Raw genomic sequence first — 25,061 nt, forward strand, 5'->3', positions numbered from 1 at the left:
CAAAATACAGACGTGGTATAATAAAGCACAACCGTTTTCCTTGATATTTTACAATCGTACATGAATGTTTAAAGGTCCGTTTCCATCTAAATTCTATTTACTCTCGCTTAAAGGGCGTTGAGAAAAATTTCAATTTAAAAAAAAAATAGTGTTTACACAACAAAAACAAGTTGACAGGGGTTTATATTATGTTTCACAGCTAACTAGAATCGTATGAAAAGCAATTTCTACTAGGGAAAGTTTAGGCAGGCTTTGAGTGCCAGACTCCCTTGTGTAAATGGGAAGAATCCTCCTATTCTGAAAACTATGTATATCATTACCTAATATTTTTAATTACTAATCAGTTCATTTCTAAACAGAATACTCTAAGTTTTCTACTAATAAACGTGTGGGAACTGGACCAAAAAATTTGTGTAGGCGTCCAGGAGTGTTTGAAATGAAAATTCTGTGGCAAACCCAGATGACTGATAAAGGCGCTGGTGAATGGACCTTAATTACATAGTAGAGCGTTCCCCCACGTAGGACCCCCGTTGTAGGCTATCTCCATTGGCAAAGAAAACAGCACACACACAGAGCAGAGAGAACTTGAGGGAAGAGAGTTTTAGTGAGAGCGATAGAGAGAGTCGCTTCGGCTAGAGCGGGAAAAGTGTATGATGCAGAAAGCGCTTGGGTTGTCGGAGGAAGCTTATATTTATTCGTTTATAAAGTGTATACTAGTATATTTTGCCCATTTTTGGGCTACTATCTAAAAAGGAATGATTGTGTATGTGATCCAAAGAAAATCTGCTTAAAACCGAATGGATTTCTGGATTTTAAACTAACGATAACCGTTCGATACGATAGTAAGTGCCTTTTCCATGCTAGTATTAAGCCTAAATACTACTCCCTGTAAGCCTTGGTCAAATAAATGTGTATAATACTGTCTACTTGCGTTAGTACGTTAATATTTTTAAATTTTAAGTTGACAACGTTGTATTATCCCTTTATTAGTAAAGGTAAATTTCCAGATTAAACGGGGGACCGACGCTGATTATAAAATTAAATATTTTAAAATTCCAAGCTTTTAGACTTGAAACCGGCCGTGCTTGTTTACTTTATAGTAACGTGTTATATCATAAATAGGAGTGTCTAATCGAGGGGCATTTACACTATGTGATTATCCCTTGAAATTTAAGGGAATTCGCTATTATTATATACTTAGTCTTTAGTGAAATATATCTAACCTTTTTCGCTGTATTTTCATGGAATCAGGGTGGAATTAAAAGGGAATATCTCGAACTTTAGGAGAAAATAAATAAAATAAAATAAATGAGAGAAATGGTTCGAATTAATTTCCAGTATTTTCGGAGTGATTTACCCCTCGATCTAATCGATCCAGAAACTAAAAGCATGGTTTATGGAATGCAGTTTATGGATTTAAACATTAAAAGGTTATATTTATATTGGATAAATATGTTAGTTAATGGTTAGTTAAATTGTTTAAACGTGGTAATGGATTATTGTATATTCTTTCGATTACAATATACTAGTTCATGGAAAGGTTTTTAGAACATGATTGCCTTATCTTAATGTACATGTTTATTTTATGGGCCGATCCTAATCGGACGTAGAGGCTTGTTTCTATATAATTTTCTATGCGTAAACATTTAATTTTATAGAGCCTCAATAAATAAATATGTTTATACTAAAACTATATTTATAGATCATGAGTCTATATTGATAATAAACTGAAGTTTCTAAATGATGTCATTAGCTGTTTTGAAGTTTTTTGTTTTATTATAATTAGTAATCTTAACAATTAAAGTTAATTTTCAGATTAATGTAAAATTCATAAAACACGCGCGAGGGAAAGGTACTTTCTATACCCACCAAAAAAGAAGGAAATATGCCTAAAATAAATAATTTCTTCATAGTTTCCTGGAAACAGAGTGTTATTCGAAATTTTCAAGTTACCTCCTAAGATGTCGTAATGTTTTTTTTTAATTTCACATATTTCTGTCAACATTTTGTAATAGGGCACCCCGTAGTTAGAGCATAAATTAATAATTAGCCTCAATAAGTTGAGCATTCGAAAATAAAATAAGATGACATTATATCGTTTTAACAATAACACCTGGATTAGTATTAATAATTAAACCCATTATTATTTATAACTAAAAATTGAAGAGTGTATATATTTTTTATTTAATAGAAAAGTGATAAATATTTATTCTATTCGGTTATTGAATGATTGACCCCTCTGCTAGAACAATCCCACCTATAAATAAACTGAAATAAACGTCTAATTCACTTCAACTTATAGTCAATTATTTACTTATGGTTAGAGCTATACCCTCTTTCTCTTCGAACGAAATATTTTAAAAACATACACCTACAAAAGTCAAGTTATGTATTAAAGTTATATGTCTTTAATATCTCGGTCATTTAATGTGCCAGAGGGTTATAGGAAACTAAGCAATGTTTTATTATTTTTTTTTTTAAGGAAAAAGTGTGTTACTGTTATTACGGTTTTATATCTACCCCCTTTTACACGTGGTTAGTATAAAATACTTTCACCATTTTTGGAGTGGAGCCTCATAAAAAAAATTATTTCAAAATACAGTGTATTGTTTTTGGGTGATGATTATTTATGATAAATCGTTATTTGGTTTTGTTTCGTGTATCAAATTACGCGATTCATCTTATATAAGTTATTATTCCGGAAGATAATATGGAAAAAGAAGTTAGTTTCACCCAAAGGAACGTGACTAGACTGTTTTCTTTTGATAAGCAGACACTTTTCTTATTGGTTTTTTGGGAAAAAGCAATTTCCAGGCGTACATTGTATTAAAGGGAGAATGAAGTGGTTGTGAAACAGCAACCATTTCTTCATCGTTTTGAAATAATAAAAGAACATCAAACACATTTGAAAAACATGTACTAAAAATTATCAGTTACTTTTATTGGCATGCTAAGCCTAACAATTATTTTAACTAAAATAAAATCGCTATAAGAACCGCGACACTACGTGAGTTTTCAGCAGCAAGTGCTGTTTATATCTGTTAAAAATTAACGGTAGGCTTAATACGTCATCTTTAGAAACTTCATAAAATATTAATGAACTGTTTTTGGTAAGTGGTCGACTCTAAATTGAATAAAGGTATGATAAAACGATATGTATTTCGTTATGGAGATTTCTTTATTTGTAAAAAACCTAAAAGTTTCTGTTTAGCGAATGAGCTGTAGTTTATTCTGCAATAACTGCTGAGAAATTTGAATCCGATTGTTACTGATAACGTTAAACTTCCATCAGTACTGATTTTAGTGTATCAACCTACGTAATTCCCTAAGTTCTGTTAAATTTCCAGGTGAATAAAAAATCTTGCTTGTTTCACCATCTCTTGAAGTCAAACTTAACTGAAGCAAAAATCGAAATAAAGCTCAAGATAGATGTATAACCTTAGAAACGTATACGTGCAACGTTTGAACACTGAAATGCAATATTAATCAGAAAACTAAAAAAAGGCTGCAACATGTATTTACCGAATCTGAAGGAGATACTGTTCTTCAAAATAATGACAGGAAGGAAGGATTGTGTATGCGTTTGTTTCCTAACGATTTAAATGGTCAATTTCTTGTAACACCCAGCAAGGTGCGTCGAACAATTGGTATAGAGGCAAAAATGTATACTCTTTCATCTTAATCAAATCATAAAGAGCCCACGTTTTCGCAGCAGGTGTTCTTAATTTTCTCGGTTTAACGGGCACTTTTCGCCAAACAATAACCCTATTTATCCCATAAAATATGTAAGAAAATGAAAAAAAGGAATGACTGGTAGATTATCGCCTGGAGTTGAACGGCTCCGCTCAATTTTATCGTCTTAATAAAACCCACGCGATACTTCTTTTCCGAGCCCCAACTCGACAAAAAGGGAAGAGAAAAATCGTGTACTTGAAAATATTAAAATATAAAGTGTAGTTTTCGTATATATTTAATAACTTAGCTAACGTCATTCTCGTTTCGAAAGGTATACATACATACATACATATATGTATATCAGTGCGTTGGATAATTGCCACTCAGTTTACTATGAGCAGAAGTGAGATGAGACTAGAAGTACTGAGCTAACCAAATTCTTCACTCGGCGAAAGTGAATATTCTTGATAACACACGAACGGTTGGCCCTCTGGTAGCGGTTTCAGAATTATCCCTCCAAAACGTGAGACGCTCGTGGCGGTAGACGGCCGAACTAGATTCAAGCACCCGCGTCCGTGTTTCGCCGCTTTAGGTTGAGGGGAAGGGGGTAGGAAATGTTTTTGGAACTCGACCAATTTTTTTCTCTCTAGCGTAGGCGCGTGGGAAGCGGCATAAAATCCTCAAATTTGTTCACTAGTTCCAGGATCTACTGCCAATGCTAGAGCCCTTCACTTCTAGTCTCATCTCACTTCTGCTATGAGTAATGTATTGATCATCAACTCTTGCAATATAGGCAACAGTTCATTTTTATCTTTGGTTGATGACTAAATTCTTTAAAATGATTGAATATTTCGACATACAATTATAAATTTAAACTATAAATTAAGTAAGTGTCCGATACCTTGTGGTATTTACGGTAATCGCGTAGGTAGCATGCAAGGACGGTTTAAAAATCATATTTTAAAGGGCCTCTGCCAATGGAAATTTTCTAAATTTCTCAGATCTCGTTTTACAAACACTAGTAAATCCGTGTATAAACATTTCCTAGCGCTAATTTCGCTGAATTTCGTGAAAAAAAATCTCTCAAAAGGAATTGCTATCTTTGTGGCATGAAGGATGGTACGGGTTTCAAATATTGACTTAGCTTAAAATTCGTGTTGGAATAAAGAAAAAAAACTTATCTGACGGTTACAAATTACATCTTCAGCGTAGGCTTATTTTCAATTTAAGACAGAGGCGTATCGAGTAGATTTAGGGGGAATGATAACCGTAGCGTTGTGTATTTGGTCCTGGACCTCAAGAGTTCGTTCTCTGCAAAGGTTTAACAGTGTGGGTGAACGTTCTACACGTTATTATGACATTAGATACAGGGTGTGATGAGGAAGTAAAACTTGAGAATTACTAATGAAATCGGTGTACATTTATCGTAACGTAAAATATATTGAAATTCAACTTGAATTTTCACACGAACATGAAACTAGAATCTCTTCCTAAGTGGATGTTATGATATTATTGTGATTTTCTTGGGGATATCTAGAGACAGTAATAGTTTTAGTCGTGAAATTTGCAATGGGAATATTGCGGAAGCTGCAAGGAGTCTCAGAAGTATGCTAGAAAACAAGCAAGAAGTTGCGACTACACCCTCCAACATGAGTTTATATTGAAGGAAATGTGCAAGTTATACAAATACCCTGTACACTAAACATTGATGATGGCGAATCCAGTTTAAATAGAGGTTCGGTTACGCTTCTTCCAGAAGAGTGTAGGAGGGGAACGTGAACTCAGAAAGCAGATGTTTTTAACCATATAGACTTCTTTTCACATGATTTGTATTTGAGGCGTAAAAACCAGACCCCTTTTTCTTTCTCCTGATCCAAACTATAGCCTATAGTTGTGTAACATAACATTCAAAGGATATATTTAAAGACCTTTATGGCTGAAAAGCCATATGAAAAGGAATTGAGTTGAATTGGTCCCTTAGTGTAAGTACTTCATCTATTATTGTCACTGACAGTCTCAAAGACATGCATATTAAAAAAAAAGAGCGAGACCACCTTCCTACGTCTATTTCTTCTTTTAACAAGGAACTATTTCCTGTTAATTTTTCTCTCTGAATGGGTGCCCATATAAAGTATGAAGCTATTAACATTGAAGGGAATAGAATTTCCAATTTTCAGTTGTTTATGACCGTTGACATCTCGCGTGAGGGCCAAGGCTCGTTGCCAGTGTGGCTGGGTGCTGTGTAAAGGAGGTCTTTCATACGTTATAACTCAAAGTTTTGTTGAGGCTTAACCAATAATAGTAGATTTAATCGTTTCCAATTGTGTATACATGCACACGCAATTCAGAGTGTACGTTTCTGTTGGTTGTTATCGTCAGACAATTACAGGATCTACAGCCAATTACGATTGAATAAGAGATATCTTGCATAAAAAAAAAATCAGCCTTGAAAGCTTCTAAATTTTAATTATGTCCAGTTAAATTTCGTAACGTGGTCAGCAAACCGGGTTCATACAGCCTGCAGATAATGTACAGGATTTGGCTACATTTTTTGGTCAATATTACGCGAGATTAAGTCGAGAATGTTACAAAAACCGGCGACTCATTTATGGGGGGGACGTCCCCGGAAATGAGGGGTTTTTTGGGGTAACTCATGAGGAAAATGCGGATCCGGTCAGTCAGTCGTTCCGGCTAGGATTTCGGAACGAACTTTGGTATTCTACATCTACATTCGCGTCCGCTGTCTTCCGGCCTTGTATAGCTTGTTCGCACCCCCTATTTTTGGCGCTCTATGGCATTTCAGACGAAGGATAATAAAGTCGAGTCTGCGTTGGAGCGCCGGATTATGTTCCGTCACCACCCCAGCAGTCTATATCGCCTCGGGAATGTTTAAATGTTCTCGCCAATGTCGACTTCATGAGCGTGGGAGGAAATTCCGGGTGGTTATATTAATTAAAAGACCCCTTTCAGGGATAATAAACTACACGTACATTAATCTCAAGTTCAGCTTCGGATGTTATAGCCACGTTTCAGTGAAAAAGAATAGTTTCAAAGCACTTTAACGTAATTTCCACACATTTTTCGACCTTGAGAAATATACAGTTTATCAAGAAAACAGAGTCAGAGAAAGGTAAATACGTCTTGATTATTTACGCCGACCGGCTCAAACTATATTATATTTCCGAAGGGAGCAACAAAATTGTCTACTTGTGGTACGCTGGTTTATTTACGCCGACTTAAAGATGAGTCGAGGGTGATGGAGACCACATGTGCGAGACAGTTTAGTCTGTTCCCTGGTGTACCACCCCGAGGTTTCCTATTTTATCAAGTGTTAGATTGACCCAAAATTTCAGCGCGTTAAACCTCAAGAGCCAAATAAAAATGAGAGGTGCAAATTTTCCCAGAAACATCCTTTCCCTGTCATCAAGAGACAATGTGACATTTCTGGTATACATCGTGCAAAAGCCTAGACTTCCGCAGATGCTAAGAACACCGTGATTTATTTTAAACCTTGGCGCAAAACCCATACATGATGTAAACAACGTTTTACATGGCCGGTATTGACTTTTCGGTAATGGGTACATGTTACACACCCTACCAGAAACATTAGTATGTTAATTTATGTTAATATATACCGCCAAATAATAATTAGGGAGCTTGCAAAAATTACTTTCACGTCCAAGACCGGGTACGTTACGTAGTTTTTAGAAAAAAGAGAGAGAGAAAGAAAAAAAAAGCAATTAAAGCGTCATTACGTCTTCCTTAATTTTCTTACAGAAGGGAGCTTAAATCGTGGTGTGCTCAACCGAATTTTGGTAGATTAGATTTCTATTAGAATTTTGACCTCGAATTATTTTGTACCTCAATCAGTGGGTTTGTTCAGACTATACTGCTGAAGTCCTTCGAGAGATTGAAAGAGAGTTGCATCCGCAAACGTTCGACCACTTATGTTCACATTGCGCATTAGTTAACCGAGGGGTTACGGGCTGGGAAGAATGGCGCTTCAACCATAGCCATAACGGCGCCTCGTTTTCGTCGAGTAAGCACGTTGTTTCTAGCCTGTTGGGGAGCTTTCTCCAAACTAAGGTCTGAACAGAATTCACGATTTATCCTACGTGAAAACTCCCGCGGGGAACGGCGGGGGAGGATCATAAGGTCGTACATTGAAAGGTCCCCGATTGCAAACGTTCTCTATAAATAATCTTCAATTGCGCCAGCAAGAAACCTTTGAACGTTTTATACTGGTTTCAACTTTACAACATTGTTAGAGACCCTAAAATTCCCCGTAGAAACTAAAACAAGGAGTTGCAGGAAAAAATATATTTTTAAGTCAGGGTAAACAAAGAGTGTCGTTCAACTTCAACTTGAAGTTCCCTGACTTAATATCGTATGCGCGCCGCCAAATTTACATCCCAGACCGTGAAGAATGTACCCAAATATACAGCCAACCCACAACCATCATTTCGATTGTCAGGATAGGTACGTTGTATTAGCTTATCTAAAGTTCCGTTTTATACGTAAAGCGGCTTTATTTAAGATAATTTAAAGATTCGTGACATCCCACTCGTGTCCTTTTAGATGATAAGGAAGAGGGTGTAACAATATAATATTTTCTTGGAAAAACTATTTGGGGTTATTTATAATTATTAAAACATAAGATTACTCAGGGAAAGTGTAGCCGGATTACTCGAAGTTATTAGCCCCTCGAGGCGTAACTGATCTTATCTATAAACTAACGCAAGGTGTACCTTACGCAATACATAATAGTATTTTACAGTCTGTTGTAGCCCAGTTATTTACGATACAACGTGATTAGAAATGTCGTCGTAGATTAACTTAAGGCTTGATATGGAATTTTTGGAGTAAAATACTACTCGACAATTGTTGAGGACAGTTAAATTGATAAGATGGTTTTTTCCCCTTATTTTTCAGATGAAATAAAATTATCTTAAAAGGCACTTTACCAGTCAATGGCGTCGGTTGGAGTTCTGTCTAGTCCAGGGAATTCTTTCCCAAACAATAACAATTCTGTCGACAACGCCGCGTCGTTTAGAAGCCCGTCGTCGCCTTCTCCATCTAAAGTAAATAAATAATATTTGTTTAATTCAATATTAATTTATAAACATCATCAATCTTTGGAATAGAAAAGAGCTTGCCACGTGTTTTTATATGAGCTTAATATATTATTTTATTATTTTGCCTTAGTGTTATATTAGACATAAGGTTGATGTATTCAATATTGCAATGGATTTTAATTGATGTATTTAGTTCTCGATAGAATACGATACAAGTGTTCGACCTCTTTGTTTAGTTGAATATATAGAGACAAACACCCCAAGCCATTATTTCAAATTAAATTACTTGTAAGTTCTAGGAAACACGAAAGCTAATTACTTAAGGAGGTCACCAAAATGGCCAAAATAATAGCAAATAACAAAGAAACTTCACTTGTTTTCATTTCCTAAAACTTCTCTTTCCAAAGCAGTGACCCAAAACATCACAGGCCTATCCCTTCAACAGCGCGTTAAACTTTTCTTTTGCCGAACCCAGAATTGGTCAAGCGGTTAGATAAGCCACGAAAAAAGGGCCTAAAAACGTTAATGACCCGTCATAAGGGTAGGCGTAAAAGATAGTACCAACTACCGAGTAGTTTCTCTTTTCCCCTGGAGTCAGTTTAGTTTTATGGGAATGCGGTGAACCGCGAGATATCTCATACATAATATTAAACTCGTTGGTTAGCTCATTATCAATTTGGTCGTAAAGTAAGTCTATTGATTTTCAAAGGGTTTGGAGGTAACGGAAACCAATCGATCAGTAAGAGTTGAAACTGATCGACCGCATTTGGTGAGTCTGGGAGGAGGAAGACTGAGTACCGCCGTCACAATCCACCCTTTACCCGAAGGTGAGTATACTCTGTTTATGACTTGGCGGGGGGAAAACCGATAAGGTAGTCAGTCCCTCGTCGCTCGATAGTCTTTTTGATGGGCCCTGATTTATTTACAGGGATAACGACAATCGGAAGCGGGAAAGCGCCCACTAAAAGAGATATCGTGGTTGAAGGGACGAGCATCGAACCAGAGCATTGTTTCATCGAAAGCACAGACGGAATTGTTACTATACACCCCTTGAACTCGATGGTCGCCTTGGATGGCATGAGAATCTTGGAACCCACTCGCTTGTCCCAAGGTTTGTTCTGGAAATTTTTAATCTGATCTCTCAGTTTAGATTTTACCCTTAAGATATTGTAACCTTGATTATTTTAAACAATATAAATTGCTTACAAAAATAGGACGTTATTAAGGGTAAGATTAATGTTAAACTTTTTCGTCATTAGTTAAAAGTTTGTTCAGATTATGCAATATTTGTTGGAAAATTTAGTCTAACTTTAGTTGTTACTTCAAAATGAGTCATTGATACTTTTCAGCAAAACGTGCTTAGTGTGAACGTGTCTTTCCAGTTAGAGAAGCCGTGTTCGCACTAATTTAACTCAATATTATTCATAATCTAAATGTACCACAATAAGAATACCACTATTTGCAATGGCTTTATAATCCACATCTATCAGGTTCAATGATATGTTTGGGGAGATCGACGTTCTTTCGTTTCAATCATCCTCAGGAAGCCAAAATTATAAAGCAAATTTTACCAGGGGCCCGAGTTTCTATGACACCCGCCGCGTTTATGCCAGGTAAGACCTACGTTAACTTCGATAATATAATGCCATGGTTAAAACAATAACATTTTGGTAGTGTTGGAAAACGATGGTCCATCGTATCTGCCCCTGGAAAGTTCAGACTTTGTGGAAAAAGTCTCAAAATTCGAATACCTAGCTCACAGTCGATCACCACCCATGACGTCACAAGATACCCCAAAATGGTTCATCCACGAAGGTGTTAGGATTCCTTCCTCCCCTTCATCTGGTTCATCAGGAGGAGCTAGTTGGTCTCCTAATGGTGTCGAAGACAATTACTCGAGCTCCTTCCCTTCTCCCAAATTAGACCCCAGGACTGTTAGGGCCTTGGGTTTTGAAGGCTCTCCCGTCTCGCCTCGTGTGAAAAGGATTCAAGGGCTGCAAAGTCGGACGCCCGAACCAATAAGCGCGAGACGATCCCCGGTTCATTTCTGGTCGGGAAGATGTACACCAACATCTCCTCATCTTCATAGTGGCGTTTGCAATAGCGAAGAAAACCTCAAAGCTTGCGAAGATGAGCTGAAGAAGCAGCATCGAAAGGTAACAATCAGAATATTATTATTAGTATTTGCTCTTGAACTTCGTCATTAATTGAAGGCGAGACTCGAGAGGTTAAAGGACGAAGAACAACGTCGTTTCGAAGAACAGAGATTAGAAGACATACTCAACATGTGCGCAGAATACGAGAGACAATCGCGGCAAGGAAACGGCTCTCACGTACAGCCTCCCAAGGAAAGACTAACGAACTACGGCGGTTTCCCCACTAACGGTTTAACCATAACGTCTAACTACCCTGGTTCGGCTCATGTCAAAACGAACGTTACCCCTATTAACCATAACCACAATAACCACACTCATTCGAACGCTGTCGCACCCCCTTCCCACGGTCCTGTCGCGCATGGTGGTATAAAAACTAACGGATCATTACCCAGAGACCGTTTACCAACTACCTTAGCTAATTCCTTCACGGATAACGTCGAAGGGGCTACGCTCATCATGAATCCTAAAGCCCTGTTGCAACCCGCTTCTTCCGAAGATGAACTGAACGAAATTTTATCAAGGGACAAAACGCGAGAGATACCCAACGAACAGCAATCTACTAGTCCTCATATGGGTATCGGAAGCTTGGGTTACCCTAATCAATTAGACTCAACGGAGGGTAGCGTTCAGGAAAGAAACAGCTCCGAATGCTACGAAAATCAGCACGCCTTATCAGAATACAACAAGGGTAAACAAATTGTGGTGAAAGCCGACATTGAATTAGCTCCTAAAGAAATGCGGAAAGAACTTTGGGTGAGGCAGAATAGAGCTCCGGTTTCCCAGCCTGATAAGGTATGAATCTTTGTTTATTTGCTCAAGATTATCTTATTTGTAAAAAATAATTTCATTTGGCTTTATATTTAGCCAAACGCGACTGAAAAACACGACGAACTAAGGCAGCTTTGCAGATGGAAAATTGAGTGCGTTCGACAGATATCTTCCCTGAAACAATCCCTGGCCAACATAGAAGCTCAAGAAAACGAAATTCTAAGAGAGGTAAAAATTTCTAGTTAACTTAGAAATATATGTTATATTAATCAAATATTTTGTTGAGTAGTTGGACATGGAATTAGCTTTAGTCGCTGGTGAGGAAAAAGAAGAACATAATTTGCTGATGGAGGAACTGAAACAATTGGAAAAATTACAAGAAGAAGAAAAGAAACTGACTGAAATGGCCGAAAAAGACCGAAAAGACGTAAGAATTTGCCCCCAACAAGAAATCAGTCCTTTCTAGATGTAGTTACTTATTCGCAATTTTGCATATGCAGGAGCAAGAACAGCTAGATTCAGCCAAACAACAATTACACGACAGAGAGCTCAATCTAAAGGAAATGAGGGAGAAGATAGACGCTTTGACTCAGAACGAATCGATAGAGAACAAAGTAGAACTAATTAACAGTCTTGATGAAAGTTACAAAAGAGAACTGGAACTAATGGAAGCCGAGAAAAAAGCTTTTGAAGACTTGGAGTTTCAACAATTGGAGTCCCAAACGCACAGGGAAGAAGAGAGGGAAGCTCTTATGTTGGCCATTACAGAAATGCTATCAATAATTAAAGAACGAAAGGTAGATACATTCGTTTAAGTTCAAAATCTGGATTTTGAAAACAATCTGTGTGAAATTGGTTTAGGATCGTCTTGCTGAACTGGTAGCTCAACAAAAATCACTCAGCGAGCAAGTAGAACAAGAACAGAAGTCTTTCCATATCAATAAACACCAAATTAGTCAAACGCTATGCGAAGTAAGTTTCTGGATCTATGAAATATAATTAAATTTCAATAATGTTAACAATATTATCTTTGAAATAGTTACAAATGAGACTAGATTCATTGGAAATGACACTAAGGCGGGTAACAAAACTAGAAAACAGTGCGCAATTGGCAGCTAGTAGCCCTGAGAGCAGTCCAAGATCATCAAATTCTGATAAAATGGTAAATCAACTTCGTTTACTATACATTTACATAATAGACTTATGCTATATATTATATCGTTTTAAATCTGTTGAATTCTTTGCATTTTCTATTCAGATTCAGAAGTTTCAAAATGACAAAGAAGAATGGAGAGAAACGAGAGATGAAGGATGTAGGAGTTACCATAGTATGGACTCTGAATCCTCCAGTGCAGTTAGCAGCGACATGCCCAATGAAAGGTAGGCATAATTTAAACTGCATGTAATAGAATTTAACAATTTCAATTTTTGGGTAGAGTGGGGTTATAGGAAATTCAATGTTAGACATTAGTTATAATCATAACAAATTGTGAATCAACAGAAAAAACAGTATAGTTTCCTAATTTAAACCTCATTATCTTGATCCTTGCACTCAAATATTTCGTAATAATTGAAGACGATAATTTTATCTCTCATCTTTAAAATTGGCATGGACAGAACAAGTTATTTTGTTGTTTTAAATACTAGAGCTAGGATTTTTAGCCTTTAGGAATTAGCCTTTAGCTACAACATACAAAATTTATTGTTCTGGCTAGCTAGACCTAAAAGAGATTTACTAAAAATAACTGTCACAGTCTCAATAAAAACAAGCATTGATTGGATATAAATTTAGGTTATTTTCGGTATAAAATACCCATTGCAAGAAATACGACAGCGAGGAAAGCTTTATAACGCATTTTTTCCCCTAAACAACTATTTGCCAATGTGTTTCTTTAAAATTCTTAAGTTATTTCCGAAATGTAGGACAAACACAGCACAAAACAAATAATTTGGCGCGAGATTTGTCTAGGCAATAAAACACGGTTTAGTTATTACTTTCTTCCAGTCCCAAGTTCGAAGTTCTGTACCTAACACAGACTAATAATACTGTAGGAAACCCCACACTTAGGACTAATGTAACACCATTAGGGCTATTCTGCGCGTAAATGTGTCTCTTACTCCATTATCTAAATGATTCCCTTTACAGTATTATTCCATTCTATAACCCATTCCACCCACTGCACGCAAACGAGACAATTACCTAATTTTCAATTTGAAGGACGGTCCCCTTTTTTAGTTTATCTAAATACCCTCACCATCTCCTCCCGAGGGGCGCGTCACTCACCACAATCTGTGTTCGCGATGTATCTGTACTTAGGGACTACGCGTAATCTTTACTGACAGTGATTACAAATGACCCAAGGAGAGTGAATAGCCCCTCGTCTCTTACTAAATAAATTGGGATAAAGAGGGCAATATAAGTAGATCTTTCAATTGGCCGTGACTAAACGTAATTGAAACAACGGTTCCTAGAGAGAATGGTGGCATGTTGTCAAGGAATTAGAATTAAAACGGACCGTGAAACGAGCGGACATTTTTTAAACCAGAAAGAATGACGTTATTACAACCACCGGGACAATTAAAGCTGGGAAATAATGATTTCAAATTAGCCGAGCTTGAAAAAATTAAAATCCTAATGATGATGTTTTTTGCTCCTAACTCTAAAGAAGAGCATGGTGTTTTATCTCCGACCTCTTCCTTAATTCCTTCACCCCTCTACCACCGTTTTCATCTACAGAACCCATTTGAAGAAAGAATTCTTTTTTAAATTGTGGTTTAAAACTGTAATCCGAAACCCTCTCTTAACTATAGGTACTTCAGGGTAGAAATGATATAAAAAATAAAATTTGGCAAGGAATACTGTATAGTAGGCGGTCTGGTTGAGTGAAAACAGTAGTAGATTAAACTTAAAACTGTCATAAAGAAATATTCCACAAATGATATTTTTTCCATCCGAGACAATTGCACATGAACATCTGCTTTTAATAGCATTGGAAAGCTTCGGTTTATTTTATATCCGTTGGAATGAATAAGGTAGAAGAGAAAGATTTCAGTTTTACACTCTAAATTAGGAACCATTCCAAAACTTTTCCAAAAACCAAATGCTGTTTCTTATCAAAAAGGAGAGTAGTATCTTCTAATGGGCTATTTATATCATATTTTGGGCAAGATGATTTATATATATTTCACGGTTTTTTTCTATTAATTTAAAGCAAGTCTCGGCTGTTGTTTAGTTTAAAGACTTGCCACAAGATGCCCCCATAGTCGAGGGGTGAAGTTGACAAGCCCTCTAAGCTTAGCAAAAGCTAGTTTTAGCTCCGCCCTCGAGGTCAAGTGGTGTAGACGATTACCCAGCGTGTTAGAAGCGCCATAGGAGCAGACATTTGCTTTAAGTCTCTAGACATTTTTTCCTTTCCTCAGTTGCCTAAACTCAACACCGTTACTTTTAGAAAGACAGAGGCGACACTCGCTTTCACGAAGATACGATCATATTTATGGTCCGGTTTAATGTTACATGAATTAAAATGACTCAAAAGCGAGATTAAAAATAAAATTTGAAAGCGCGAAAAATTTAGCGCCTATTAATAGACTTAAAATTAAACGGTGTTCTTTGTTCGTTGGTAACTTAGCGACTATTAGATTAAACGTTCAGCATCTTACTGGGGTGGGAAATTGATTGGCTAATTCATCTCTAAATTTTTTTCTTTTATTTTTCATAAGCCCTTATAGCAGCAGTAGTAATGACCGAAGTCGGCCCACCAGCCTTCAACAAGACGGAACCGTGTCGGCTGCCAGCAAAGATTCTGGTCCCGTTTCCACGCCAAATTCAGAGGAGCCAAACTATGACGTAAGCCTCGAATTTCTTTATATTTTTCGAAACGCGCTTCACACATCGCTCAGACTCCATCTTGAGAAGATATTCTCAAGATGGGACGGTACTGTCTTATCGAACAACATATTTATCATAACTTGGCACATTGTTAGTCGGGGACCGGCTCGTCAATTCTCTGGCCCAAACGGTGTACTACGCCTATCTATCCTCTTCATAAATTAACCTACCGTTGACAAGATAGTACCCTCTGCTTAGACCCTGAGCTTGGTTTTGAGAGTATTTTTAAACCAATCCCCATAACCCCGAGATATTTATTCCTTTGACGCTTTCCGGTGGGCAATACATTATCTTACGTCGTGCGTGGAAGACAATGAATTACAAGTAGTTATGGGTTTTCAGATTATAACTAAAACGCCCATCAAATGAGATTGTCTAACTTCGCGGAAATTGTGGCGTTTTCTTGGCATTGCCACTGTATAGCCTTAACGCGTTGAAGGGTGCTATACAACCTTAGCACATTCGAAACCACGCGGAATATTTCAAAATGATTTTTGCCCTTGTCTATTTCAATCCAACTGAGAACAGTCCTTACGACCGGAAAAGAAACTAAAATATTTAAATTTTGTCTTTGCCCGAGACAACTAGAATTTGTTTTTCCGTTTCATTCCAATGCAAAGGTTCGTTCATTCGTTTAACCCTTTTGGAGAGCGTCCCATTCCCAAGAACGATGGATTTTTTATTGCTAGAATTAACCTAAGCAACACTTAGCCTTGAGAACAATAATATTCCAGTAGTGACAAACCGTCTTAAGGTTGAGGGGAGGTGATGTTTAGCTTTCCGAAGAACTAAAGGATATATTAAAGCACCATCGCTACTCGTTATTTGTTGTTACAATAAGGACCTCCGACTAAGATTTTGCGACGTTTGTCAAAGACGTATTAGACGAGGCGCGTCTTAACTTCGCTTGACTCCTGTCAAGAGAATATGTCTATTTAACTACCTACTTGAATTTGATTCTTTTTTAACTTCGCCGCGGTGCGAAGAGTTAAAAATTTTAATTGCCCTGAACTAAACAAGCGTATGAACTTTATGTTACGGTGCAGCTTGATTATTTTGCAAAGTTCAAGAACTTAAACTCAGTCAAGAAACTATGCCAAACATCTCAATCTTACACTAAAAGCATTGTTTAAATTGCCCGCTCAAACCATAAGTTCATTTCAGTTGCACTGAACAGTTTCGAGACTTTCAAATGTTGTAAATCCTCATTCACAACCAGTTTATTTACGTCACTCCAAAACGACGATAAGAATGTCTTGCATACACTTGCATTGTAATTAACAGACCAGAGAGTGAGATATATGCGAGTTTGAAATAAATTTCACTAAGCCTAACCTTAGAATGCGTGAAGAAAATAGAGAATTGTGGTTGCAGAGAGAGGGATAGAGATAGACGGATTCTGGAACAGAGGAAAATTATCTCATTCTTCTTATTAGACGCCTGTTATTGGCTTGCCAAAACGAAGGATGGGTTTTTGATTTGAGAAGCTTACTAGCTTAGAAACAATACGTGGAACCTAAACTCGAACAAAGCTGGCGGACGTGTCATAGCGTTGAGAATTTTGTAACCATTACATCGTGGTTGTTCGAGTTCTGAATTTCTTTCCAGTATAACGGATATTTGGCCCGCTTTTACCCGGGATCTCACAACAAGACCCTAGCTTGTCTTTTGCTCGCTTAAGAAGTCTTCTTCCATCACCAAATTCATTTTGCCACAGGGCCACGTAGAATCATTGGGGTTATACCGTGAGAAATGTAGGCTTTCCTTCGCAAGTGGTGTAACAAAATTTAGCATTACCACGGATTAAATAAATCCATAAGACCATTACATCCCAATCATAAAAAAGACTGTAATATTCCAGTCGACCTAAAAATCATTTCGGATATTTGCCAAAATCTTATGGCTCTTATTTCTAAAGTGAAACATGAAATTTATTCGCTCTAAATAGTCCAATGGCGTCGTTGGAAAATATTCAAGACTTCATTTTTGATAAATATTTATAACAGTGCAATACGTAGCTAATTATAGAATCTCGACCTATTATCGCAATCAATTAGCGTGGGTGACTCATAAGGTTTGGAAAATTTTCTCAATAGAATAATCTGCTTTAGGATATAAATCACAGGTATACGATGCGACAGACACAACTTTATCACATAGTATTACTTTTGAATCCTACTAAAAGTTCTGAATTGATTTCGCGTGGTATTCAAGGCGACGAAGGGGTCTAATTTAACACGTGGGAGTACAAGCTATTACAGTTAAGGCTGGCATCGTGACAAAGAAAGCAAGTCGTAACGTTTAGCCGACTTAAGAATTTGGTCGGGGCGTGATATTTACGAAATTTATCTCAATCCCAAAGGAGCAACCCCTTCCTTCCTCCAAAGAGTTTCATCCTATTATTATTTCCATCCTTTATATTAGCTTCGCAGTTTTAAAAGTAGGCAGCCAGGGGATTCTTGAGTGATTTGGGAGAGCCACTGTGTAATAACTTGTCGGCGAGGGACTTTTATCTCCCTTGTCCATCGCGATCAGCTCTTTTACCAAGAGAGTTACTTAAAGGATAAGAGAAACGACACACTGAAAGAGAATCATGGAAGATGCTGTTCGCGAGATAAATGAAAATAGGGATAAGGAATGAAAGCTAAACCAGTTAGATTCATTACATTCACAGAATGGATGGATGGTGAACTATATTTTTAAAGGTACATTTTTAAAACGTTCTGACGGGCTCTGTGTGGCAGAGATTCTATTCCTTTTCTATTATCTTGGATGAGATACCTTAAAGAGTTTCTTCAGAAGACACTCTCTCTCGCTCTTAGAGCACTGATGAAAACGTTGAAGGGAAAACAAAACAAAAACTAAGCACTCAGGGTCCTTAAGATCGTAATAAGGCACTTTTAAAAGAAACTTCTTAGGCCTCAACTTGGGGGTCGGACAAAACCATTATTAAATTTAGTTAATGTTGTTAGTGAAACCAATTTTAAGTCTTGAATACACATAAAAAATCTATTTCCTCTTGAAATAAGCAACTGGAAATCTCATTTGGAAATATCCAACACCTCGCGTTTAAGCTATATAAACCAAAAAAATAACGATTTACGTTACCTAAACCAAACAAAGTGACATTTAACTTTAATAACAATAACGTCTTTATAAAAAGAATTTTGGGACAAAACCATTATAGTTTAATATCTAGACTCTACCATGAATCACGTTTATGTTTTGAAGTATGAAGAAAGATTTTAAAACAAAGATTAAATCCATTAAAACACCTGTTTACCTAATTACCCGTATTTATTACTAACAAATATGAAGTAGTTGGCCCGAATAAAAATGAGAACCACGCACTTGGCATCGTATGATTTTAATTTATTAACGAGTTATACGAAAATATTTTTCCATTCAAAATTAACATTTTTCAATCCGAACTAAAAGGCCTCGCCGACACACCAATTACTTCGAATCTATTCTGTATTTTAAGAAAACCACGTAATTAATATCGCAGCTGTTATTCATTACTCTTTAGCTTTGTACGCTTGACTTTAACATAAAAGAATGACCCTGTTCTGTGTTTAACGCCCACCATCTCAGATAACAAATCTATACAATCCCTGGCCTTGTAGGTCTTCTGTAGTCTGTACCTCTAGACAAAATAATAACTTCCAAAGTATAAAGTCCGGTAATTACCCAAGAATCCTTTCATTATATCAAACACTAAATCCGAGGCTACATTAGCTCAGTTTCATGTAGCCTTACGAGTTACGACGTCCGGGTTTTGTTGTGAATTTCGCTTCTAATTTTAATTAGGTCTTATAGTGTCACGGAAGAGTTACTTTTAAGAGTTTGCGGAGTAAATAGGTTTTCTTTCCGGAAACGTCTACAGCTGGAGTGGCGGATAAGCCATCTATCACCACCAGTCTAATTACCCCAGAGGTTTCATTCAACACGTTGCACTCTCGCCACCCCACTTTCTATCGCTTCCAACTCCCTGTAGACTTCTTTTTGTTTATCATTACAGTTGAGATAGTAAACAAAGCTAAGAATCAATGTCCAAAGACCGAATTTTTCTAGAATTCTTCTAAGAATTGTTGAATCTCGTGATGCCTTGGTGCAATTTTAAAACCGTGACTTATGTACGTGCCAAAAATTTAAAGATTTGTGATCCAATTTTCATTTAAATAATCTTTGTGGGAATATTCGAAAAATTATGGAAAAGTACCAAATCTGAAAGTTTCAAGATTTTTTTAATCCTCAAGTTAAGCACGTGCGCCGGCGTGGCAACTCGTTTTTTATTCAAACTTCAAAGTTAGGACATCGTTCTATAATCCCTTCCATGAATAAGAAGCTTAAAACTTTTCGATACATGTAACTTTTTCCTTTAGCTTTAAGCTCTTTTCAATTTCCCTCCAGTGTATCTAGCATCCCCTTTGAAAGTCTCACGGTTTCTTTCTTTTTGGCCCCATCCCCGAACTCGTCATTTCTTCCCCCTCTTAGAGTCCTAAACTCCTTTTCCAATCCACGTTGGAGTAAGTCGTGATCTCATGATGATCTCCACCTCCCTCTAGCCAAACCAAACCGAACCGACCCACAGTTACACGAGCACACTGCAAACATTCGCGACGTGAGAATTTATCGGGTAGCATCCCACATTCGGGTTCTCTTCTCTTATTGAAAAGGATGCTTGGAAATCGACAAGCGATCTAATCCAAGACCGAGTTACTAAGGTGATATCGCATTGCAAGTTTTTAATCAAGTTTCGCTTGTTATTTTGATAATTTTTGGTGGAATTTCTAACTACAATCGAGGACTGTATCTTATCGTGAATAATGTTGAAACCAATGAACGTATTTGTTCTCGTCAAAATCAATTCCATAAATTGTTAATTTCGAGGTAGTTTGTGCTCTATTGTGGTTCTAGCTTACAACTTAAAAGGAGAGATTATTTTCGTAGTAAGTGACTATGTCAGCTATACTTATGGGTTACGTGTCCCGGATTAAGAAGGGGAAAGACAAACACCGTCATCACGAGCATCACCACCATGACCACCATGACCATTTGCAAGTTCATGTTTCTGAACTTCACGTCCGACATCATTCCTTGCCTCCTCCGCCAGGATTACCGCGAACACCCCAGCAACAGGTGAAAAATTATCTTAGTCTTTCGCGTACCTGTAGTATTTTTGCTGTTAAACGTAGTCACTGTCTTTTTAGTTAATCTTTAGAGCGAATATAATATCTGTAGTTATAAACTAACGTGATTTTTTACACAAAAATGTGTTAGATTAAGATTTTTAGGCCAAAATTTCTAATATTTTGCACCCTTACCAACTCTCAGACACCCAAGAAAGACGGTCTTAAAGGTTTTTTGGAAGAATTATTTTCCGTGGCATTTTTATATTAAAGTACACAGCGTGTAACCCTGCCTCAAAAAATGCATAAATTAATGTCAACGCACAGTAGGTGACCGGTAAGAAATATTAATCCAAACCCACATTTGCTAAACTTAGCCGGATTTAATTCCTATATAAATGAAAGGCGAGTAGTGAAATACACCCATCTCCTTCTTAAGTTCCGTTTAGATCGCGTAGTGGCGTGGGGCCTCCAGATGTTTTAAGTTTTTTGGGATTACCGAGCTATTGTATGCCCATTTTCCCAACATGAATATTTTAACTAACCGCTAACCATAACGGTATAAAATTGTCCCGCTGGGCTTTATACAAATCCGGGATACTCTGACTCAAAGAGACCAATACACGGTGGGGGATTTATAGTAGGGGCATTCCGTGCTATATCCCCATAGAGTGTAATATGTTATAAAGCAGGGAGCTGCCATACTGTTAGCAGAGACCCATTCCATTCAACAGACCTCAATACCACGAGAAAGACATTCAAGCTCATTCATACCTTGGAAGAATGATCGTTTCGAACCCCACCAAAAACATTTCGGGCCCATCTTCAGGGGTTTCGGAATTAAATATAACGCAGCCCCTGCATGTCAATCCCCAATTCTTCCGTGGGAATCCTTACCAATCACAGACAGTACAGGGAAGGGCAACTCTCTCACCAGACTTCGGTAAAACCAAAAATAAATAGGATAGAAAGTGAGGGACTATAGAAAACGTAGGCGACGTGATATTCTCGTTGCCTCTGAGCCACGGAGAAATATATTTCCTGCCCCCCGCGGTATTCTGGGGGACTCGCGTATGAATACTGGCACCGAGCGACAAGCCCCGACCAAATTGCATGTAACGGATACGAATGCGCAGTGTAAATATAGTTCACGCGGCGTGAAGTCGTAAGCTAGCCGCCCGCTAGCCTCTTAAGCCCGGGACGGGAGTCGGGAGTCGGGACTCGGGAGACGGCTTTTTAAGTTTTGTGTTAGGGTAGTTTAGAAAAAAAAAATAAAATGTCCATACAAGGCCAAGGGTTAAGCGTTTCGTCAATTATTGACAAGTATGAAAACGACACTTTCTTCACAACAGACAGATCTGGAAAAAGGAATGATATAATTCAATATTTAGTTAAAAATGAAAAACTGGATCCTATTTTAAAGGCTATGTGGGAACAATTTCACGTTTTGAAGGATCAATTTCAAGACTCTAAACGCGAAGATTCAGGAAACTATTCGGGCTTCCAGTACTCTTTTTACCAATGGATTACTAACTAAACAATACTTGCGTTATCACTTAAAAACTTAACGCGACTTAGTTAAGAGCACAACAGTACGATTTTCAGTCGTCTGCACTCTGTAGCAGGAAAAATAAGGTTTCGTCATCTATGGCGAAAAATATTTGAGCATCCCAGAGATCCTCGAACGCTGAACTATTTTGCAGAAAGATAACGTCATAAAGGAGAGCGCTGATTGGTCGGCCAAAAGCGCCAGAGAGAAAACGAGAATTTGCTTCGTAAATATCATAACACACGCTGCGGAAGGCTTTCTCTCCCTAGAGTCCCTCACTTTTTATCCTATTTATTTTTGGTAAAACCAAAGTTATAAAAACAAAATGGGTTGACTTTCACTTATATTGACTGATATTTTATAAAATCAAATAGATACCGCTACTTAATGAAATTATAGTTTATTTATAAATTTGGTTCTTAAAATTTCACAACCTATCGAACAGTTGTTTTTTTTAACTGAAATGAAATTAAAAATAGGCAAAACTGTAAAAGGGTTTCATTTTAAGTTAGCACGGCTGAAGAGGACCACTTTACGAAATCTCCCGCAATTTTAAGTACTTTATTAAAGTAAACTATAAATGCATAAAATGGCAGTACTTCTTTAAAAAATATAATGAAACTAAGGGCCATTTTTGATACCGGAGAGATAGGGTTAATATACTTTTGCTATCATCTGTACTGTACCAAAAGTACCAGGGATAGAAATTGGCATGAGTCACGAGCCAGACTCTTCTAGCGTATAGTTTAGTTGCACCCTGTGAAGGGAGCCATTCCCCATAAAGTAACGGTGCATTTTCACTCTCAAGTAAAGTTGATAATGTCTATAATTTCCAGCGAGGGAGTGAGAGAACATTATTGATACGCGGCTTTGACCCGCCATCCCGCAAAAAGATTTCTTCTTGAATGGCATCCTGGGTGAAACCTCATTATGGGCTATTTCGTCTGTATGTTCGTGCGGACTGAAGTTCACCTTTCATTTGCACGTGAGAGTTTTGAAGTGGATTCCTTGTCAAAGGTGACAGCGAACTAGGCTATTTCGAATCACGAGCTTAAATATATTAACCCGAAGTTATTTTAGTTACTAGTGTACTTAACCCTGAATATCAAGACACATAGAACCTATTTTTATACAGACAAAGATGAATGGATACAAATATCTTCACAGTCGAAAGTTCTAACTAAACTCATTATCACTGAAGTGTACCTTTAACGCACCTGCTACACTCTTAGAAACTTATAACGAGCCAAGTTACGTTGCGTTGCGTCTCCAGGGACTAATAATAAAACTCGCGAGTTAGTCTTCAAAAGGGGCCCTCTTTCTATATATAATGACGTAATAAATTATTACCATTTACTAAACCCACAATAGCAAGTGCAAAAGTCACACGAGGTTAACGATGCTTATTATAATGAGATGCGAATAATTTATGGCTAATTCCTGACGCAAAACCTTTCAAATATTAATTTAAAGTGCATATTTTCCCCGAGTTAAACTTTAGGACGAAGCTTTCAAAATAATTTTGATAATTTCTCGTAAATATGCATCAGCAATTATCAACCGTGAAATCCCCCCAATCACGCGAGTTACTAAAAAATATTTAAGCTCACCCATTGAGCACGAAAATGGTTTCCATCTTGCCTTCCCCTGAAGTCGATGAACCGTAGATCACGAATGACGTTGAGAAAAATTTAAAATCGTTGAAAATAATATCCACTTTGTAGATTATAATCCACAGGTGTTTCTGAAATAATAAAAATTGATTCAATATTAATAGCTATTAATTAAAATAAATAATCTACAATAATTACATTTACAATTTAAATTCCCTGGCCAAGGGCTTAACGCTAAACAATGCAGTCCAAGGCTCATCACGAATAATGAAAAATAGTCGCTAGCTTCTAATTATTTTCATTAACACTTAAACTGAATTCAACTTAAACTCATTTTATAATTAAATTTATGTTACAAGTAAAATATTCCGTAGTAATAACTGGCCAAATTTGCGATAAAAGAGTAGCACGCCAGCAGCCAAAAACGGCGTACGAATGCGCGCTCTGTTCTCATTAAAAACTAACAGAAAAATAATAGGCGAAAATAGGCATAATTGCGTAAATGCTTTATAAAATCTGTCGATCCCAAGGAAAGAGGGGAAGGGAGCGATGACTCATTTTGATTGAATAAAGTGAAACGCCACAAAGCTTTGGAAATTTTCCACTCGTTTTAAAACTGAAACATCTTTCTCAAAATTTATTAAACTTTGATCTTTAACACGCAACTCGTATGAGGGGTCGTTCGTAAATTTCTTACATAGGAAATATTATTTTTGATCCACCCTTTTCAGTTGGGGATTTTCGTAAAATAATCATTTACGAGTCGGGTGATGTGAAATGATTGATGGTGTTTTTCGAATATTAATGTCTTTGCATAAGCAAGAGATAAAAGGACCCCTAGTCCTAGAGAAGGAGATATGAATAGGTAATCCTTTGAGGCACCGATGGTAGACCCTCTTGTGACAAGATGGAGACGGGAGGATTAGGCTTAACAGCTTAGAAGTTTGAAAACTATTTTGAAAGAGCAATCAAATACTCGTAACACGCTTCTTGATTCTATATAGGTCGGTGGGAAAAGGAGGGAGAGTCTGTTGGTTTATATACAGCATGGATTTATATTTTTCGTGTCTGGAGCTGGGGGTAAAAAACACTAACGAGAGTGATACAGGTCTCGATGATGGTTTCGGTTTGATAGCAAAAACCACGAGTTGGCTTTTCGCAAGTTACAGTTTCGTAAAGTTAATGTACCGTATCTTGTTCGACC

The 25,061-nt window shown here is 37.2% G+C and overlaps 1 protein-coding gene across 3 annotated transcripts in view; it reads left to right on the plus strand.

Annotated features, from left to right (window-relative positions):
* The first annotated feature begins 570 nt into the window (after positions 1 to 570).
* The window catches only part of LOC149661434 (uncharacterized), a 29,486-nt gene continuing 4,995 nt past the window's right edge, over positions 571 to 25,061 (plus strand). Inside the window, exons 1-15 of one of the 3 annotated variants that reach the window (XM_089842951.1) lie at positions 4,865 to 7,363; positions 7,453 to 7,714; positions 8,608 to 8,756; positions 9,460 to 9,577; positions 9,679 to 9,861; positions 10,241 to 10,363; positions 10,425 to 10,906; positions 10,964 to 11,698; positions 11,771 to 11,902; positions 11,964 to 12,101; positions 12,175 to 12,471; positions 12,536 to 12,646; positions 12,714 to 12,836; positions 12,933 to 13,054; positions 15,395 to 15,521. In XM_089842951.1, the coding sequence (XP_089699077.1) occupies positions 8,646 to 8,756; positions 9,460 to 9,577; positions 9,679 to 9,861; positions 10,241 to 10,363; positions 10,425 to 10,906; positions 10,964 to 11,698; positions 11,771 to 11,902; positions 11,964 to 12,101; positions 12,175 to 12,471; positions 12,536 to 12,646; positions 12,714 to 12,836; positions 12,933 to 13,054; positions 15,395 to 15,521 (2,802 nt within the window). In that variant the 5' untranslated portion in view covers positions 4,865 to 7,363; positions 7,453 to 7,714; positions 8,608 to 8,645. Of the gene's footprint in view, positions 843 to 4,864; positions 7,364 to 7,452; positions 7,715 to 8,011; positions 8,155 to 8,607; positions 8,757 to 9,459; positions 9,578 to 9,678; positions 9,862 to 10,240; positions 10,364 to 10,424; positions 10,907 to 10,963; positions 11,699 to 11,770; positions 11,903 to 11,963; positions 12,102 to 12,174; positions 12,472 to 12,535; positions 12,647 to 12,713; positions 12,837 to 12,932; positions 13,055 to 15,394; positions 15,522 to 25,061 lie in introns of those variants that run through there. The other 2 variants (XM_089842950.1, XM_089842952.1) reach the window with 2 other exon arrangements.

Source organism: Phalangium opilio, unplaced genomic scaffold, assembly GCF_054372755.1.
Source record: "Phalangium opilio isolate 3A_F unplaced genomic scaffold, DU_Popi_V2 ptg000070l_1, whole genome shotgun sequence".
Taxonomy (NCBI): Eukaryota; Metazoa; Arthropoda; class Arachnida; order Opiliones; family Phalangiidae; genus Phalangium; species Phalangium opilio.